At 41.5% G+C, this 17,574-nt stretch overlaps 1 protein-coding gene across 2 annotated transcripts in view; it reads left to right on the forward strand.

Moving 5' to 3' along the window:
* The first annotated feature begins 27 nt into the window (after positions 1 to 27).
* Positions 28 to 17,574, forward strand: part of LOC146441726 (sodium-dependent neutral amino acid transporter B(0)AT3-like) — a 28,223-nt gene continuing 10,676 nt past the window's right edge. Inside the window, exons 1-5 of one of the 2 annotated variants that reach the window (XM_085052301.1) lie at positions 30 to 368; positions 9,211 to 9,351; positions 10,927 to 11,064; positions 12,082 to 12,263; positions 12,659 to 12,769. In XM_085052301.1, the coding sequence (XP_084908427.1) occupies positions 212 to 368; positions 9,211 to 9,351; positions 10,927 to 11,064; positions 12,082 to 12,263; positions 12,659 to 12,769 (729 nt within the window). In that variant the 5' untranslated portion in view covers positions 30 to 211. Of the gene's footprint in view, positions 369 to 9,210; positions 9,352 to 10,926; positions 11,065 to 12,081; positions 12,264 to 12,658; positions 12,770 to 17,574 lie in introns of both variants that reach the window. The other variant, XM_085052302.1, reaches the window with a different exon arrangement.

Here is a 17,574-nt window from a genome sequence, read left to right on the forward strand (position 1 = left end):
AACTCTCTATATAATAATAATTCCTGGTTTTGTCTTTAAACTGCAGCCTGGGCAATGACACAATCCTTTGCATCAGATAAAAAGAAAGCTCCACCTCTCTTCCAGGATCCTTCTGTCACCCTGCATAAAACCTGTAGGAGAGACAGGTTTTGAAGCATCTTCCAGTTTTTAGCGAAAGGCGCTGAGGAGCCAAGTAGGATATTTCATTAAAATGTCGAAAGACTTATCAGCAACTCCTGAAATCCCTAAAGAAGACGGCAGACCCAAGTGGGACAATAAGTTCCAGTATATTTTAAGCTGTATCGGATTTGCCGTTGGCCTGGGGAACGTGTGGCGATTTCCATATTTGTGTCAGATACATGGAGGCGGTAAGGTTGAAATGGGGCTTTGCCAAAATGCTGAACTGCAATTCTCACACAACTATTCTAACTTCTGATGGGTATGCAAGTTACATAATTTGTATCAGTTATATAATTTTTTAAGGACTGTCTAATTCTCATGAATGCTTTGCACCAGTAAATTCGCTTTTTCTATATAAGTTTGTTTAATTATAATATAAAATAATGTGTTCATTTAAGAAGATCAGACTGATGCTAATGAGACTGATGATGGAGAAAAATCCTTGTTAAAGTTTTTATACTACTACTACTACAGTCTCAATGGATGCAGGAAACTGAACCTGCAGCCGGCTACCTTAAGGAGAGGTGAGAAGTCCTGGGGAGGCCTGAGTGAACTGGTCCCCAGACAAATGGCCACTGAACTTCCCTTTGGGATGGTGAGTGAGTCATTCCCCACCCTCCTCTGATGCTCTTGGGAGCTACCTCATAATCTGGAATTGCCCCTGCACAAAACTAAATTGTGCTTTTGACTGTCTGTAAGGCTGTTTAAAACATTTAGCTGATGGAGCAGCAACAGGAGCCTGCCAGGTGTTGTGGAAAGCATAAGCCTGTGCCTGGGCACCACTCCCACAAAGAATTGCTTTAGAAGCAGACAATTTGGTAAATATGAATGGATCAGAAAACAGTACTTGAAAAGAGTACTCACCATTCACAGAAACTTTTGAAATCTCCTACGGTACGCTGTCTAAAGAAGAGTGAACAAATTGTTTCAGCCCGGTGTTATTTATCTTTCAATTAATTGGAGAAACTAAAAATTTGCACCTGGAGAAACTGTCAAATGACAGAAAATACTATCAAATCCAAGTTTGTTTTACTGAGGTGTCTGTATTACTTGATGAACTACATATACTTCAATCAGCCAAGGAACCAAGAATGGATCTTGCCTGTAATGGAAGGTGTTTCAGAGAGAAATAGCCACTTAGGGACTCTGGTAAGTAGCTCGATGAATGAGCTACAGCAGGTTGTATCAAGAGAAAGAATCTTGGCAGATATAAACAGAGCACCATGAAGTAAATAGAGACATTGCTGCCTATAGTAAGACAACTTCTGAACCTCTGACTTTTTCTGAAAGTCCACTTTCCAAAGTCAACTTGAAAAATTAGACAAAATACAGAAAAGCCCCAGCAATTATGCAAGGTTGGAAAACTCTGGGACAAGAAACAACTTAAGAATTCAATCTGTTTAGGTCATGAAGTTGAAAATTAAAGAGTATGTTTATCATAGTCTATAAACAGGAAAATGGAAATTATTTTGGTGGCAAGGAGCTCTTTAAGGCTGAATATGTAACAGCTGAAAGTTACAGTTACACAAATACAACTAAGAAAAGACAAGAAGCAGTAGGTTAGATTCCTCCCAGGCCACTTGATGGCTTCCATTGTTTATTTACAAGACATGACACCCAGTGAAACTCCTGCAGAAAAGTGCCATAACTGGGTGGCTAGGAAGCCATGGGTGCACATTGTTTTTCTGCATTTGTCCATGGGAATGACTGAAAAAGCCCTGTCACTTCAGTTAATGATACTGGCATAAATGAGACATGATAAACATCTTTAGAGAAACATCCCCATAGCAGATATGGCATGAGACCTGTAAGGAAAATATTCTTCTGAAGCAGGAGCTGTAGGTCAAATACTCTACAGCATCTCAGACGGCTTTTCTATCTTGGAAAGCAAGGAAAAAAGCATCCAAGATTAACAAATAATGTAATAAAACAAACATAGTGTGATGATATTTTTGCAATGTAATGAATGATTAACACAAAGTGCTCAGTGGAAGGTTTGAAACTCCCAGGCAGGTCCATAGCAAGATGCAGCTCCTCCATACATGTCATTGCACAGAGCAGCTTCTGGAGCCACCAGCTGCGTGAGGCTACACAAAATTTGTGCAAAATCGAGATTAAGATGAAATATTGTTCCACTGGCTGTAAAAAGGCTCTCACACTTTTCTGTGAAGCACCAATGGTTGCTTCTCCATGGCCAGCTGTGGATCTGCCATCTTCAGATCCCAGCCTCACTTCAGAAGATAGCAATGCTCATCTGCTCCTGAGGTTTGATCTCTCCCCTCCATCCTCCCTTCAGGGGTCCCCTGCATCCCTGCCCTACAGACCTCACCAACCCAAGAGAAGCATGAAACTGATTGCTAGGAGACCCATGGTGACCTGTCTTATGGACTGAACAGTGATCAGAAAGTCTGCTAGCTTGTGTATCCAACTCTAGAACTCTGGTATTCCCCACAGAAACTTCCAGGGACAAATAAGACAGGGGGTAGAGCAACGTTTAAAGATAATAAAAACAGGAAAATGCTGCAGGGACAAGGGCTGAGTGCTCCTTTGCTCCCTGAGTAGTAATGCTGCCAGTGAAAAACCAGTTTAAAATAACCACCAGACTCAGTAATGGCAAACAGCTAGTCTTCATCACCACAAACAATGGCACGAGACAGTGGTGAATTAAGGTCAACGAATGGATGTACAGCCAGTGTTTGGTCACAGGGTTTCAATAAAGGGCTCGGAGAGCTCAGTAGCAGGATGGACCCTGTAACAAAGTGCTACAGGGTTTGTGAATAATTCATCCTAGAAAGCTCATCCTAGAAAGTCATTGGAAAAGTTAAGTGTGTTACGAAGATCACTGAGAAGACAGAGCTCTTGCACTTACATCAGTGTATAAGGTAGCTGCATTTTTCTTCTGTTAATTTAAGGGAGTGATGTGATTTGGGGTTGCATTTTTGAGAGCAAACAACTCAGGTGCAAAAGCCCAATAGATTTTCATGGGTACTGGAGCATAAATCCTGCTTGTGTGCATGTGAAGATGCGAACAGGGGAGAGAGCAGCAGCACTGTGTTTAACTGGGAGCCCTGAGAGATGCCATGGCTTTGTGCCTGCAGCCACAGTCACAAGCACAGGGAAACCAGGGATGGATACAGCATAGACATGCTTGAAGGCTGAATGGCCTCTGGCGTGGTTTCACAGCTGGTTCAGGTGATATCCTTGTTTCTGCATCTTTTCAAAAAGGAGATGGAAACAAGTGCTTGTGTATTTGTCTCATGTCAGCTGTTCCCATCAGACCTCTGGCCCTGATTCATTGCACATTAGCGTTACTCAGTAACTCGGATATAATATAATATCAGTTCTGCTGACATTTAGCGCCTGCTGCCGTTACTGATTATTTGGATTTATTGCCTGAGTTAAGTTAGTTATTTACTTTTCATGACTAATGGGTATGAAGGTTGTTTGCCACAGTCAGTGGAGACAAACACAAATGTTCCCAGGCAACTGGGATTGAAAAGAAATCTCTGAATAGCCCACTATAGAGTTTTTCACTTAAAACTGAGACACTAACAAATCATACATCTATATGTGCATACATGGAGTCTACCCATCTGAGTATTCCTAAGAAAAATCAATGCAGTTCCAGCTAAAACTGACTGCAGTGGTTTACTTTTGATTATAACTAGTATATATACATATAATACGTATATATGTGTGTGTGCTTGCTTAACCCACATGTATTAAAAATCTGCAAAATGTCTGAACCTATAAAATGACGGGAAAATATCTTTAATATATAATACAGCATCTTTCTAGGAAAATAAATACATATAAACACTACAGTCATGAGAAAAAGGGAGAACTGGTTACTTCTGGGACAACCATTTACAGACTTTCATAACCCGTGGCCTACTTGACCTTTTGCTCAAATTTGAACTAAAACGTGCTGTGAAATGCCTGGTTCACTGTGTCCTCAAAAGGAAAACAAAACCTAAGGGGAACAAAAGTATAACTGGATGATACAGTTATAAAAACAACAAAAAAATAAACCCAAAAAACCAAACCAAACCAACCAACCAAACAAAAAACCCCAACAACAAAAAACCCAAAACCAACTCAAACAAACATATCATGTTGGGAAGAGCAGAACAGTTCACTCTGACACAAAAATTGAATCACAGCAAGTAACAATTTTCTGGTTTGTTGTCATGTCCTGCTTAAGCCCTTGGTGAAAAGCAGACATGCAGGGTTGACCTTTTCATAATTTGTTATATTTGATTGCCCTTTACAGCTCAGGTTGGTGCATGCTTGTATGCGAGTGCTGCCTGCTTGCATCCTTCGCCTTTCACAGGGAAATTCAGCAAGCTTACTTTTAAGAGTTATCTGTGGGTGTTTCCCATCATCATCTGAAATGGCTACTGCCCCTTTGGTTTTCTGGACACGGCCTCAGCTCCCTCACTGTTGGTCAAGGAGATATAGTAATTTACATGGGAAATTCAACCCTACCAAGTTTCAGAGTCACTCAAATGTGTAACATGTCCTGCAAGGCAAAATCAGCACCATCATAAGCATGCTGCACAAATACAAAGCTTAGAGTAACTCATACTTTTCATCTGGATTGAGGCATGTGCAGAAGACTTAAAAGAAGTCATGAAGTGCTATCTTCTAGAGAGAGGGCTGAGTGTGATTAGGTTGCTTTTTACCTGATGTCTTGATGTAATTCCTTGCTGTGTTGACTATACTACTCTGCTTAGCCAAATTCCCATGGAGAAAGCAGGACAGGTCTGATAATCCCCTTTCTAATAGCTAATAGCTTTTTCTCTGTATCTGAACAAGTAGCTACCACCTGTTGCATAAAATTGCATAAATTATCACAGGTATCTTGCCATTAAGTGCTCAGTCTTTTGGAAAAGGGCACCCATCGCCATTCCTCCTATGTACCAACAGAACTGGTGAAGTGGATCTCTAAATGCTTGTTGCATTTTATCACATTGAGATGTGATTTCTGAATTTTTCAGACTCTACAGATGCATCTTCTTTGAGACTACTACTTTGCCACTTTCTAGGTCATTTCAGTCTTTATTACAATTTTTTTTTTCTATTCCTAAATCTCTGTCTGAAGGAAAATTATTATTCATGTTCTGGCCTTTCAAATGCTGTTGTGTCTTTTTATCATTTCAAGTCAGTTTTCTTCTGCTAGCTGACCCACAGGCCCTGGTAAGATGCAAGACTGAACACATGGATCAGCTCCTCCAACTTTTTCTCCACCATTTAGGAAGTCTTAGTTAATATTCCAATATCAAGCAAAGCTGTTGGGTTTTCTTCTGTGCTTCTCACTGAGGCTCATTGATTTCTGCTGGTCGCAGTACACAAAGATTAGGACGTTGCTTGGCTGATACTTCAAACTGCTTTACATTTCCACTCATCAGGTCTGTCAGTCTCTCTTTCCAAATGACAAACCCAATTTGGTTGTTTCACTCTGCCTTTCTGGTTGCTGAGAACGAACTTTGTACTGTGCTCCTTCCTGAGCCTCCTGGTCCCTCTGCCCTGTGGTGCATCAGCAGCTCTCCACAGGCTGCCTAGTGGTTCATGCACTTCCCATCCAGATTGTCACATGCAGGTGATGTAACATAGGTTGTGCCCTTCACGTGTCATTTTACTGGATATGGTTGGGTGGTTGTTTTCTGACCTGATTTGCCTGTGCATTGCAATCGAGGGGTCAGTTTTTAAAAACTCTCTGTATCCTGAGAGCACCTGGTCCTTCCTTTCCTACTGCTATGACTGTGGAGCAGTCTCCACTCCAATGGTTCTTCAGCAATCATGTTACACACTGGTGCTCTTTGCCACTTGGGATTCTCTTGTTAACAAGACCAGCTCCCCAGCAGGGCAGTAGCTGCAGTTGTTGATAGACTGATTTGAAAAAGCCTCTGTAGGCATTCTGTGCCTTCTCATGTGCATTGAGATTGTTCCATAGCTTTGTGGTAGCCTTCTGCAGGACTCCTTCCAAAATAACTTTTAACTCATGTCTGTTTTGAAGAGTTTGGGGTTTTTTCCCCTTGACTTTCTTTTACTACTGCGTGTATCTACTTGCAGAACGGATACTTTATGAATCTTCAGTGTATTTCTGACAGAAGGAATCTTGTAGACTAAAATTTTCCTAGGTCACACCCCAGGGATGCAACTAAATTGCACTTTGGCAATATGTTTGATTTTTATGGGCATTTCTCCAGGCTTTTAAGGTACATAAAAATGATTCATCACTATCATTTTCCTTACCTACTTTTTGAGAGAGGAAAAAGCATTTTTTTTTTTGAGGTAGAATGTGGAGATACAGGATAATTTGTTACTGGTGCTTTATGACTTTTTCTGCAAAAGCTTCCTTTTCCCATGCCCCATGGAAGTCAAATCTACAGTGTTCTGCTGTGCCTGTGCTAAACATCATATGGGTTCTGCTGGGGCTTTGCTGTGCTTGTGTTTGGATGCTCTGGTTTGTGATACCTTCTGTGTCTTAGGTACCAGCTTGCTGCCTCATTCTGCTTCTTGGATTTTCTGATTGCTTTCTCCATGATTAGATTTCTCATGGTATTTTTAAAAGAAGGTATTTAAATTTGGCCTTGTGGCACATCCTCCCCTATCTAATAAACAGAGCCCTCGACTGTACAGTGCTAGAGCGTTCCTACTCAATATTCCATATCTGATACCTTTGTGTTAATGTTTTTCCATGCTTTTCTATAGGTGGGGGATTTTATTGTGGAAAAGAGTAAGCTTCAAGTGCTTCAGCAGACTGTCTGTCTTTTTCCTCTTTTCTTTTTCCCTAAAAATACTGTAATGCAATGGAATGAATAACTAAAAAGTTAATTTTACAGTGCAAGCCATTTACTTGGATTAGGTTTGAGAAAGATCAGCTTCATAAAGTATTTCTTCTTAACCCATTCTTTTGCCATATTTTCATATTTGCAGATAACAGACTATTTTATATAATTCTTGTGGAAAACCAGTATTTTCTTTCCAAGTGTGACATTATGTTTTGCCATGCTGTAAATATGCCTGAAGATACACACAAGCCAGCACAAAGTAAACATGCTTTTATCAGCAGAATGTCTAAACACACCCCACTGCCAGTGGTTCAACTAGCAAACAGAAATGGGTAGAGAGATAACAGTTTGCACTAATTATTGCACAGTTATTTCCCAGGAGATATGATATGGGAGATACGTTGGTCTCTTATGGAGTGCTCAGCTAGCAAGGGCTCAGCATGGATTGCAGTGGGACAGCTGCTGCCCAGAGCTGGTGTAGGGCCAGGCAGATGGATGAAGAGGCAGAGTGCTCCATACTGTGGTGCTCTGGTTACTTGCCTCAATATTTTGCTCTTCCCAGGAGACAGTCCAAGGCATCAGACTGTCAGGAGGGCTGGGCTAGCACCGTCAGGTGTGCTGTGGAGAGGGATACTGCAGCAGGTTTGAAACGGACCACAGGACTGAGCACAGCAAGAGGTTACTGAGTTCTTGTGGAAGGAACTTCAAACTGAGGATTTAACATACTGGGAATTAACTGAGACTCCTTTTTCAAATGTGCTTCTCAGTTAAAAACATTTTAGGAATAGAGATATTAAGGTGAGACATTTATTTCCAAGTCTGGCAGTTTCAGAACAGTTCTTTGCTAAGAAGAGCTTTGCTGATTTTTGTTCCTACGTATTTCTTGATAAAAGGCTAAACCATTCAACAACACACCTTCTCTGGGTGTTGTATGCATTTATTGCAGCACCTAGCAAGAGGTAGCAAAGTTATTGCAATACAACATTAGCTCAAGAGATTAGATTTTATCTGCCCAGCCTTTCTAAATAGCCAGTGATTGCAGAACCCAGGCGCCACTCCAGGTGGAGACCAGAAATCCTTGTGCATTCCCCCACCTCTCTCTCAGGGCCAAAGACAGAGCATAAAGGAAGTTTCTAGAGCTTGAAGAGCTGAGCAGACCCAGATATGAGGTCTGGAGGCAAAGCAGAAATGGTAGAACAAGACACAGGTTTATTGACAAAGCCATGATGAGCACAGAATCTGCACGCATTTGTAGGAGGATTGGGAGGTGGCTGACGCAGGAGTTCTGTCTTTGTTTCCCAGGAGAAAAGAGACTTTGTGGTCACAGTGAGCGTTGGTCATGGCAATACCCTACTCAACCATTTCAATTTAATTGGACATTTGGGCAGGTGGTATGAAAATACTGATGAAACTTCTGGTTTCATCAGTATTTTCATCAGTTTCTGATGCATGAAAATCAGCATTTGTGCAAAAGGGACCAAATGTGTGTCCTTTCTGAGTGAAGGTGGGGAAAGTGAGGCACTGCACAGAATTTAGCAGGAATCAGCCAGGCTGTTGGTAGGACTGGTCCTTTCCCACAGGCAAGTAACACGACATGCTGCTTCTGATCCAAGGGAGATGTTGTGAGGAAAACAGAAACGACATAAAGGGGACAAACGAGGAAGAAATGAGGTTTCACTACTCATGTGTCTTGCAGAACAACTTTGGCCTGCTTTCAGCTTTCCATTAGGCAGAGGCTCTGTGCTCTGAGCAGAGCTTCATGCAATAAAGTAACCGGGTCTCTTGGGGTTATACAGCACATAATCCTGCTTTTCCAGGGCAGGACAGAGGAGCACATGCCTGAGAGCTTTAAGAAAAGAAACGAGGCAATGCACTGAAGGGAAAAGAGATGATACAGGGGACAGCAAACCCTTGTGCTTTATGAGAAGGGGGAACAAAAGAAGATGCTTAAAATAAAGGGAAATTAATGAAATAGTGAGGCGACTTATATGGGTTGTAGCAATGCCTGAGGGAAGCATCCTGCAGCAGTAAGCATCCCAGACCCTCCTTCTCCATCTCCAATAACAAAATTACCAGCAACATGTTATTTGGTAGGTGTCCCTAGCAATGATCCCTCTCTCAACACATTCTACAAGAACTCTGTTAGGTTCATAAAGCAAATTAATTATAAAACAGCAATTTCATTGAGATGCAGATAACCTTGTGGCTTAATCACACTTAAATGTCTTTCCAGGGGCTTTCTTGATCCCATACTTCATCGCTCTCCTCTTCGAAGGAATCCCACTGCTCCATCTCGAGCTGGCCCTAGGACAGTGCCTGAGGAAAGGCAGCATCGGAGCCTGGAACACCATCTCTCCTTACCTTGGAGGCGTTGGTACATCTTTTCAGTCCCAGCTCAAGGAACTGCAGACAGCTCCTACCCAGCACTCACTTCCTACAGACCTGTGCCTGATGCGTTTTAGGATATAAACAGAAATAAGTGTTAGGATTAGAAAGAATTTTTTTGCAATGAGGGTGGTGAGATATTGAGGGGTGGTTTCCCCGGAAACATTCAAGGCCATGTTGCATGGGGTTCTGAGCAACCTGGTCTAGTTGAAATGTCCCTGTCCATGGCAGAGGGGTGGGACTAGATGATCTTTAATGTCCCTTCCAACCCAAACCAGTCTATGATTCTGTATTGCTCTCATCAGGTGTTACTCCAGGTACACAGGAGCCTAAAATGCAAACCTAATAACCTTTGCTGTGGGAAGCATAATGAACATGGGTTTTGCTACTCAACACTGCCCCATTCCTACCACGTCTTGGTGCTCAACAAGAGCAGCCTGCCCATTGTGCTTCTCACTCCTTGCTCACAGCCCCTCCAGGACCCAGTCTTCTCTGTCCATGAATAGTCGGACTTGAGGGAGGACAGAAAGACAGGGAATCTGGGATCCTGGCACCTCTTAATGAGTCCAAAGCACCTGGGAAGGCCCCCCTCCACAAGAGGGTAGTGCTACTGAAGGGACTGTACCAACACAGCTGGGCACAAGCAACAGTCCACATGGCAGTGTGCATCAGACAAGTGTGCAGTCCTGTACTGCCAATTCTTTGCTATTTATTGAATATATGAAAAAAAAAATCTGGTGTCCTGTATGCATTGTTAGGCTGCAAAAAATTATCCAGAATAGCCACCACGAGGGGGTTAAGGCATTGATTCTACTGGGTATTTGAGGTAACACTATTGCGGCTGCAGGGCAAGGGGAAACTCCTGGATGCTTCATGATCTCCTGGATGCTTGCTGCTGGATCATGACCTGCTTTAAGCAGATGCCTGAAATGGGCTGGGCTCTAACAGTCCTGCCTGTGGGCCTGTGTGGGAGGAGAATGGGTGGGTAAGAGGAATCATCCAAGGGCCAGAGGGCATCAAGGAAGAAATACCAAGCTGCAGGTGGTGCTTCCAGCTAAACCCCTCTCCTACAATCAGGCATGTTCATACTCCCTTTGCAAAAATGCAAGCAAGCAGAAACTGGTTTTTATATTCTTCCCTCCTTATCACAGGAGCAAAACAATTACCAGTCTAGGGCATATGAGCATGATTTGGGACAAGAGTGGCCTCATGCAGCTACAGCACACTATAAAACTTTGGTCTCTTTTGCTCTCTACTACTGAAGTTGTCTGGTGTTGTAGAAAATAATGGGTTATATACTAGAGCAAATATTTCAACCCTTTCTGTCTAAATAGAGTCTCATCATTCCTAGAGCAGGGCTGGTGATTGGGGGGACTGTGTGCTAGTGTCTGGCTACTGAGGACACAAATGCCCATCTTTCATGGAAAAATCTCAGTATGGGGTTAGGGGAATGGAGAAGAAAATCTTGAAAAAATAGAAAATGTGAGCTTCTAAGAGCTAGTGGTGTGACTGACTGCTAACTTTTTCCAAAGCTTTCTAAAATGAGATGTTGTGTTTTCTGCAGGAGTTGGTTCGTGGGTAGTGTCGGTTCTAGTGAGCTTATACTACAACACTGTTTTAACTTGGGTGATGTGGTATTTCATAAACTCCTTCCAAGAACCTCTTCCTTGGAGTGTTTGTCCTCTAAATGAAAACAGAACAGGTAAGTACACTTCCATGACCACTGCTAGCAAAAGGAGGATCACAAATATCAGACTCAGGGCTAATCAAGAAACTCTGAGAAGCCACACTTTATTTGGCCCTGAGTTGTATACAAGTCCTGGTTTGATTTCCTGTTAAAAAGGCACAAGAGTAATGATAGCCTACTCAAATTCATTATCCTCACAGGAACAATAGCCAGAAAGTCCATGAGTCCTTTCGATTGACTTCAGACTGGGAAACAAAATAAAGAATAAGCCCTGTAATCCATTACAAAACCTTTAGTAGGACCAAAGAGAGACAGTGTACAGGAGAACGCAGGATAAGGAAGAATGCTCTCAGGTTTTTAAAACTGTTTTTCAGCTTTCTTTTTTTCTCAGAGCATGAAAGAGAACAAGTTCCAGGGCACAGCAAGAAATATCATGAGTAAGACGCTAAGAAAAAAAGGACAAAACATAGCAGAAGTAACCTTTCCTTTGGGGACCTTAGGACTATTCTAGAGTAAGAAGACAATTAGACATCATAGGTTGTGGAGTACACCATGTTCCCAGTTCCCCTTTCTTTAGGCACAGAGCCTGGCTGAGGAATACCCACTCCCCTGGATGCAGATGCCTGAAGTTCCTGTTCAGAGAAGTCCTGGAAACACAAACCAAAGTGGCCAATGCCTGGGTCTTTCCCCACCACAGGGCCATGACATAGCCAGGGGAGCCAGGCTTAGATGTATCCTCAGGTGCCTGAAGTTTGTTATGGCTTGACCAACTTGTAGCCATACAGCTAAGAAATAGCAGAGTTTTCACTGCAATTAGTTTAGATTTTACCTTGCACTGAGTACAACACTGTTTCTAATTGGAAAGCTATCCCCTGCATAAAATGCTGGTGATGTTCTGGTGAAGGTCTCATGTAAGTCGCTCAGCCTGCTGTGAGAGTTTGTCTTGCTGCACATTACAGACAGGAAGTCCATCTCTCAATTTCATTTTGCAGCCCACAATTTATTCTAACACCTGCCACTATTTCTTTTCAGGGTTCAATGAAGAATGTCATGAAAGCACCTCAGTAAATTATTTTTGGTACAGGAAAACTTTGAACATAACACCTGATATTGCTGAGAGTGGCACTTTACAGTGGTGGCTTATTTTGTGCTTAGCAGCTTGCTGGGCAATTGTCTATCTCTGCACCATCCGAGGAATTGAAACCACAGGAAAGGTGAGGAGAGGGCAGAGAAATGACCATCCAACACTTTGAAATCTTGCTCTCCAGATACTGAGTTTGTACCTCAAGGAAAGCCCTCCCTGTTTACCACACTAGCACTATTCAGAGTGCTCCTTGTCCAATGAAGTGAGAACAGCTGTATAGGTGATTTAAAATGATGCCTCCCTCCTTTCCCACTTCTGCCCCACCAGTCTTCCCTCACACAGTTTGAAGAGCCATTTTGTCACAAGTATATTCTGCAAAAGTAAATCCTGTTTATTTGAAAAATGGCCATATTCATTTGTAGCTGTCTTATCTAATATTATTAGGATTGTAGGTTGCAATAACTTAAATAGGATTTATAGAAGTTATTGCCAGTAACTGTCTGTCTTCTCACCTCCTTACTTTAGGCAATTTATGTAACAGCAATATTTCCATACCTGGTCCTGACTATATTCCTTATTCAAGGACTCACTCTACCAGGAGCCACTGATGGTCTGATTTACCTCTTCACACCTAATGTAAGTATTGGAAATATTTTTCCTTTTACTCCCCCTCAGATTTCATACTGTGTACTCATTTTCCAACAACTCCTGGTTTAGATATCTATCCAAGAGCTCAGCTAAGCTCTTTTTCTGAGATGAAATTACTTAGTATTTTAATATATTTTCACAAGAAAAGAAGCAGGAAAGAATTTAACAGTTGAGTAGTAAGCATATCAGAAAATACTGGAAAATTAAGAGTATTATGGGTGCTTCAGCCTTGAATGTGTAAATGAAACTGACGTACTTCACAAGTATATGAGAAAGATGGGATTTCCCTGTCACTGCTACAGAATTCACACAACTTTAATCTTCTAAGAATTCACAAGGAGAACGACTGAGGAATTACACTGTGAGTTTTTTTAAAGGCTGAAAGTAATTTTCTCCTACCCATGTTTCTTCATAGCAGGCGTTTCTCCCCTCCCCCATATCTCTTACCAAAAGGCAGAACTGCTAGAGAACAGCCCCTCTCCCATTTTCTAATCTTCTCATATGGACAGGAGTTCCAGATCCCTCCACATGCTGGCCATTTCAGAAGGACCTTTTCTACACTGTCCTTGGCAGCACTCCTAAATGCAAAGTCAAACTGTCCCACTAAGTGGTTGCTATCCACTGTAGGCTCCTCACAACTCCATCTCCATGGCTAAAGCTCCATGAAGTGATGGGTGCAGAGGAGGAAAAGCAGCACCCACTGACACATTCTCAAGCATCTGCTGCCTCCACAGCCACAGCAGCACTTCCAACACACGAGCACTGAGGTTTTTCCCTTTCCTTTCCTCCAAGAACACAGACGTTAAAGAAAACATAAGCCAAGAAGCTCAGAGATACTTTATATGCCAGGCTGGAAAGGGATAAGAGTGAGAGAAAGCTTGGATGAGACACCTTTTTATCCCCTCTTCTGCAAGCCCAGTGGCACAGACACCCATCTAAAAGCTGTCAGAACTCAAAAAGGACAAGCTTGGTTTTTACAGGAGATCAGGACATACACTCATACATTTCTGTAGGGCCCAGAAAGGACTGTAAGAGCTTGGTACAATGTCTAAGTGAAAAAAGCAGGTTAGACAACACAACCAGAACAGGGCTTGGCCTGTCATCACCTGGTCTCAGCCAGGCTGTCATGTTTCTCTGGAAGAGCTCAGGCATCTTTGGGACTCAGTTTGCAATGATCCTGAACTGAATGCAGAAAACTTGATTTGTGTGTATTCACAAAGCCTGGAAGTATTGCAGTGCTGAGTAAGAGCAGATCATCGTAAAAGAGCCGGATGGATCTGCAGACTGGCAACAGAAGTCAGAATGAAAATCCACCTACAGTCAAACTGCAGCTGATGGTTAGCTGGTTTGAGGAAGCAGATCCTGGGGACATGCTTGAAAAGTCATTTCAAGATGGCTGTAGTGATGTTCTTATCTACAACTGTGGAAAAGCTGATGAAACAGCCTGGTAAGTGATATCTGCTATGGGTGTTGCTATTGCACAGAAAGTTAGTGTAAGACAGAGGTGGCTTTGTTAAACTAACCTACCAATTGCCATGGAGGATTGTGGCACTTCAAGGACTTCAAAAGGACAGTAAGCACACAGCTTCAACACTGCCCTTCTCTCTTCTCCCCCTTTTCCCACAACAGCAGTACCAGTATTGCCTTTGCTGTTAGCCACCCCTGCTGTGAGCAAACACCTATTTTTCTTTTACACTTCTCCACAGGGGATGTCCCAAAGTGAGTTGTACAGGAGGGAGAGATCTTTTGGCAGAGATTTGCTTGACCCACCCAGGCCACATCAGTTTACAAAGCTGTAAAGCATATTTCTGATGTGCATGCTCTTTTCTTCTTCTTTTCCTATCCTTTTTCAGGAAAAGTTTTAGCAAAATAAAGAATTAGATCACCTACTGTCTATTTCAGCTTGCTTTTAAAATAGAAAACCAACCTTCTTGTCATTCTTTCCAAACTGGAGGCTATCCTTTCCAACTTCTTTCCAACTTTGCAGTGCAGCAGAAAGTGTAGTTTCTCTGTAACAGCTGCCACATCCACCTTCTGGTAACTGTGACACCTCACTGTTTTTTGAAAATCTGTGAAGGAAAGTAATAGCTAGCATAAAAATTCCCATCTTACCCCGTTTAAACATCATAATCACCCATCTGAATTTAATTTTCTTTCTAAACCCCAATTTTTATTTATTTTTAAATAAGTTTATTCACTTTCCAAGTTTGTATTTTAGTTCTTGTTAATAAGTACCACAAATAATAAAAACATGCATACAAATTTTAATTATGTGAGGCCATGGTTTTATTTTCATGCAGAAAGACATAATCAGCTTTTGCCATCTGACACACTTTCACACCCTAAATTTTAGAGCAAATAATGACTACTTCTTTTCATTGACTTTCAGATGTGGAGAAGTCTGATGATTTACTCTCCTTGTCAAAATTCCCGGTTACTTGGAAAATGAAGCTGCCAAGAAAACAAAAAAATATCCTGAAGTGACACCTGAGGGGAAAGTTGTTCAAGCTGTACAATGATGAAGCAACACAGGAGCTGGAACAGACTTTTGGAAAGGTTTTTGGAAAAATAAATAACCAGAGGCAGAGGACATTCCATCAAGCATCAGCAACAGTCTGCATGGTTCAGCTTCAGTGGACACCTCTGTCAGCTAAGGACTACATATGTCTCCTTGTCCTGACTCTTTAACATTTGGAACAGCTTAAGAGACTGTAAACAGTTGGAGATTCTCTGGCAATGAACAATTCCAAGAACTCGGTTGGGCAACTGCTGCCTGCACCCAGAACTCTACAGCTATTTAACAAGCAGTCAGAATGGCCAAGAAAAAAAAAGGCAGCACAGGCACAAATCCTTCACAGAGGCAATTTGTAACTTTTTCCTCTATTTTGCAGTTATGATTTATTACTGTACATGGACATGTAAAGCACCCTTCAAGGTACCTGGTCAGTCCATACTGTTTCTGGTGTTAAGGAGAACGAAAACACTGCCTTAAAGAACTGCAGCCTTTAAGTGCAGTATTGCTGGCCACTTGCTTATGACAAAAACATTAGCTGTCTTTACACCACTTACACATCACAGGGACCCCAGTAATTTTTAATTCTGTTTCTATGTTTCATATATTCTACAATCCAAACATCTTACCACTCATGAGGGAGCAATTATACTTCCTTTCCTTCTTCCTCCCCTGTTCATTCATTAACGTTTTGGTTGTATATCTTCATCCATGTGTTTCTGGCATCAGCACATTTTTTCTTCTGAAAATATGCTTATAAAATCTGTGTGCCATATAAATATAAAATAACACTTGTAATAATTTGCTGAAGACCAGATAATGACATTGCCATGGCATGCTTGCCCAGCCATTATCTTTTCATGTTTGGGGGTTGAATAGTATCTTTTGAAGTCAATAAATGCACTGCACATAGTACCAGTCCAAACTATCTCCAGACTCATTTGCCAAAGCTCCCAGTCAGAAAGCCAGACTTTTAGGATTTGCATCTGTAAGCACCAACACTGACTTGGCAGCACTTAAAGTGTGAAGGCTACACAGCCACTTGAATCCCAAGTTTCTGCACTGCAACTGCACCTGCACAAGGTCCTGCCAGTGAGCACTGAGGCCTTGAAGGGCTTGGCTATGATCTTTCAAAACAAAGCTCTACAAGAGTTTGCCTTTGCTGAAGCATTTCAGCCAGCAATGGTTCCACATATCTGCTTGCTATGCCGCGTTGTACAAAAGGCGACACCAGTTCTGCTGCGATCAAATGCTGGTATCCCTGTGGAGAGAGCATCTTCAAGCTCCAGCCAGCTTCAGAGAAACCCAAAATGCTACGAGGGGTCTTTTGGCATGCTTACCTCTCACTCCTAATGATGTTCCCAGCCATGGACTAGGATGGCTAGCACAGGCACAAAGACACACAACACACAAATTGTCCTGCATGACTGGGATGCAGATTTGACTCAGACTGTTGTGAAATGAAGTGAAATACTCTACAGCACCAGCAGTACTTTTGAACTATTTAGCTTTTTAAACATTCTTAACACTTCTATTCCCCCTCCTTGATAATGGATCAGAAAGCAATTCACCTGGTAGGGTAGGGTAAGAATGTAATACGACTTTGTAGTTTCTGTGGGAAAGCAGTATTTATTGATCACATTTACATTTTGTCAATTACTTATGCTTTATCTCCTTCTTTTATATTGATTTCAACAGCAAGATTCTGTAATGCAGCTATTTAAAACAGCTTAATGTTTATGTAATCCACCAATCATTGCTTTTTAATTTAACTTCTGTATTGCATTGACCTTACATCAAAATTAAAATTTCACTATCAGTTTCTCCCTTCTCCTTATATTTCCAATGTTGCCCTTTTATCTTTCATTGCTGTTTTCACAGCAGTTTGAATCTCAGATGCTGTTTTTAATGAATGTTCTCTTCTTGTCTGCTTGGGCTTTTAGTTATTTTTATTGAATTATTTTGTAAGCAAATTTGAAAAGCTATGGAATCACTTTCTCTCTTAAAATAATGAAGATTTATTATTTGTTTATATACTTTTAGGAAGATAATATTCTTTAACTGCAGGTTAACTAGTATGTGAATTAAATAAAAGAAAGAAACTGAGAAAGAATGTAACTTATTGTCCCTGTTGTGTTCCTAGTGCCTATCATTTAGAAAAACATTTTTATAATCAGAAGAGGTGTACAATAAAAGATTATATAATTGTTGTATACATTTAAATAGCCTAAATGGCATCCTCAAAACACCTGTTTTATTGACCTGCTTAGTATCTCTTCCC

This window comes from Lichenostomus cassidix, chromosome 2 (genome assembly GCF_008360975.1).
Source record: "Lichenostomus cassidix isolate B80296 chromosome 2, HeHo_3.0, whole genome shotgun sequence".
In the NCBI taxonomy this organism is placed as follows: Eukaryota; Metazoa; Chordata; class Aves; order Passeriformes; family Meliphagidae; genus Lichenostomus; species Lichenostomus cassidix.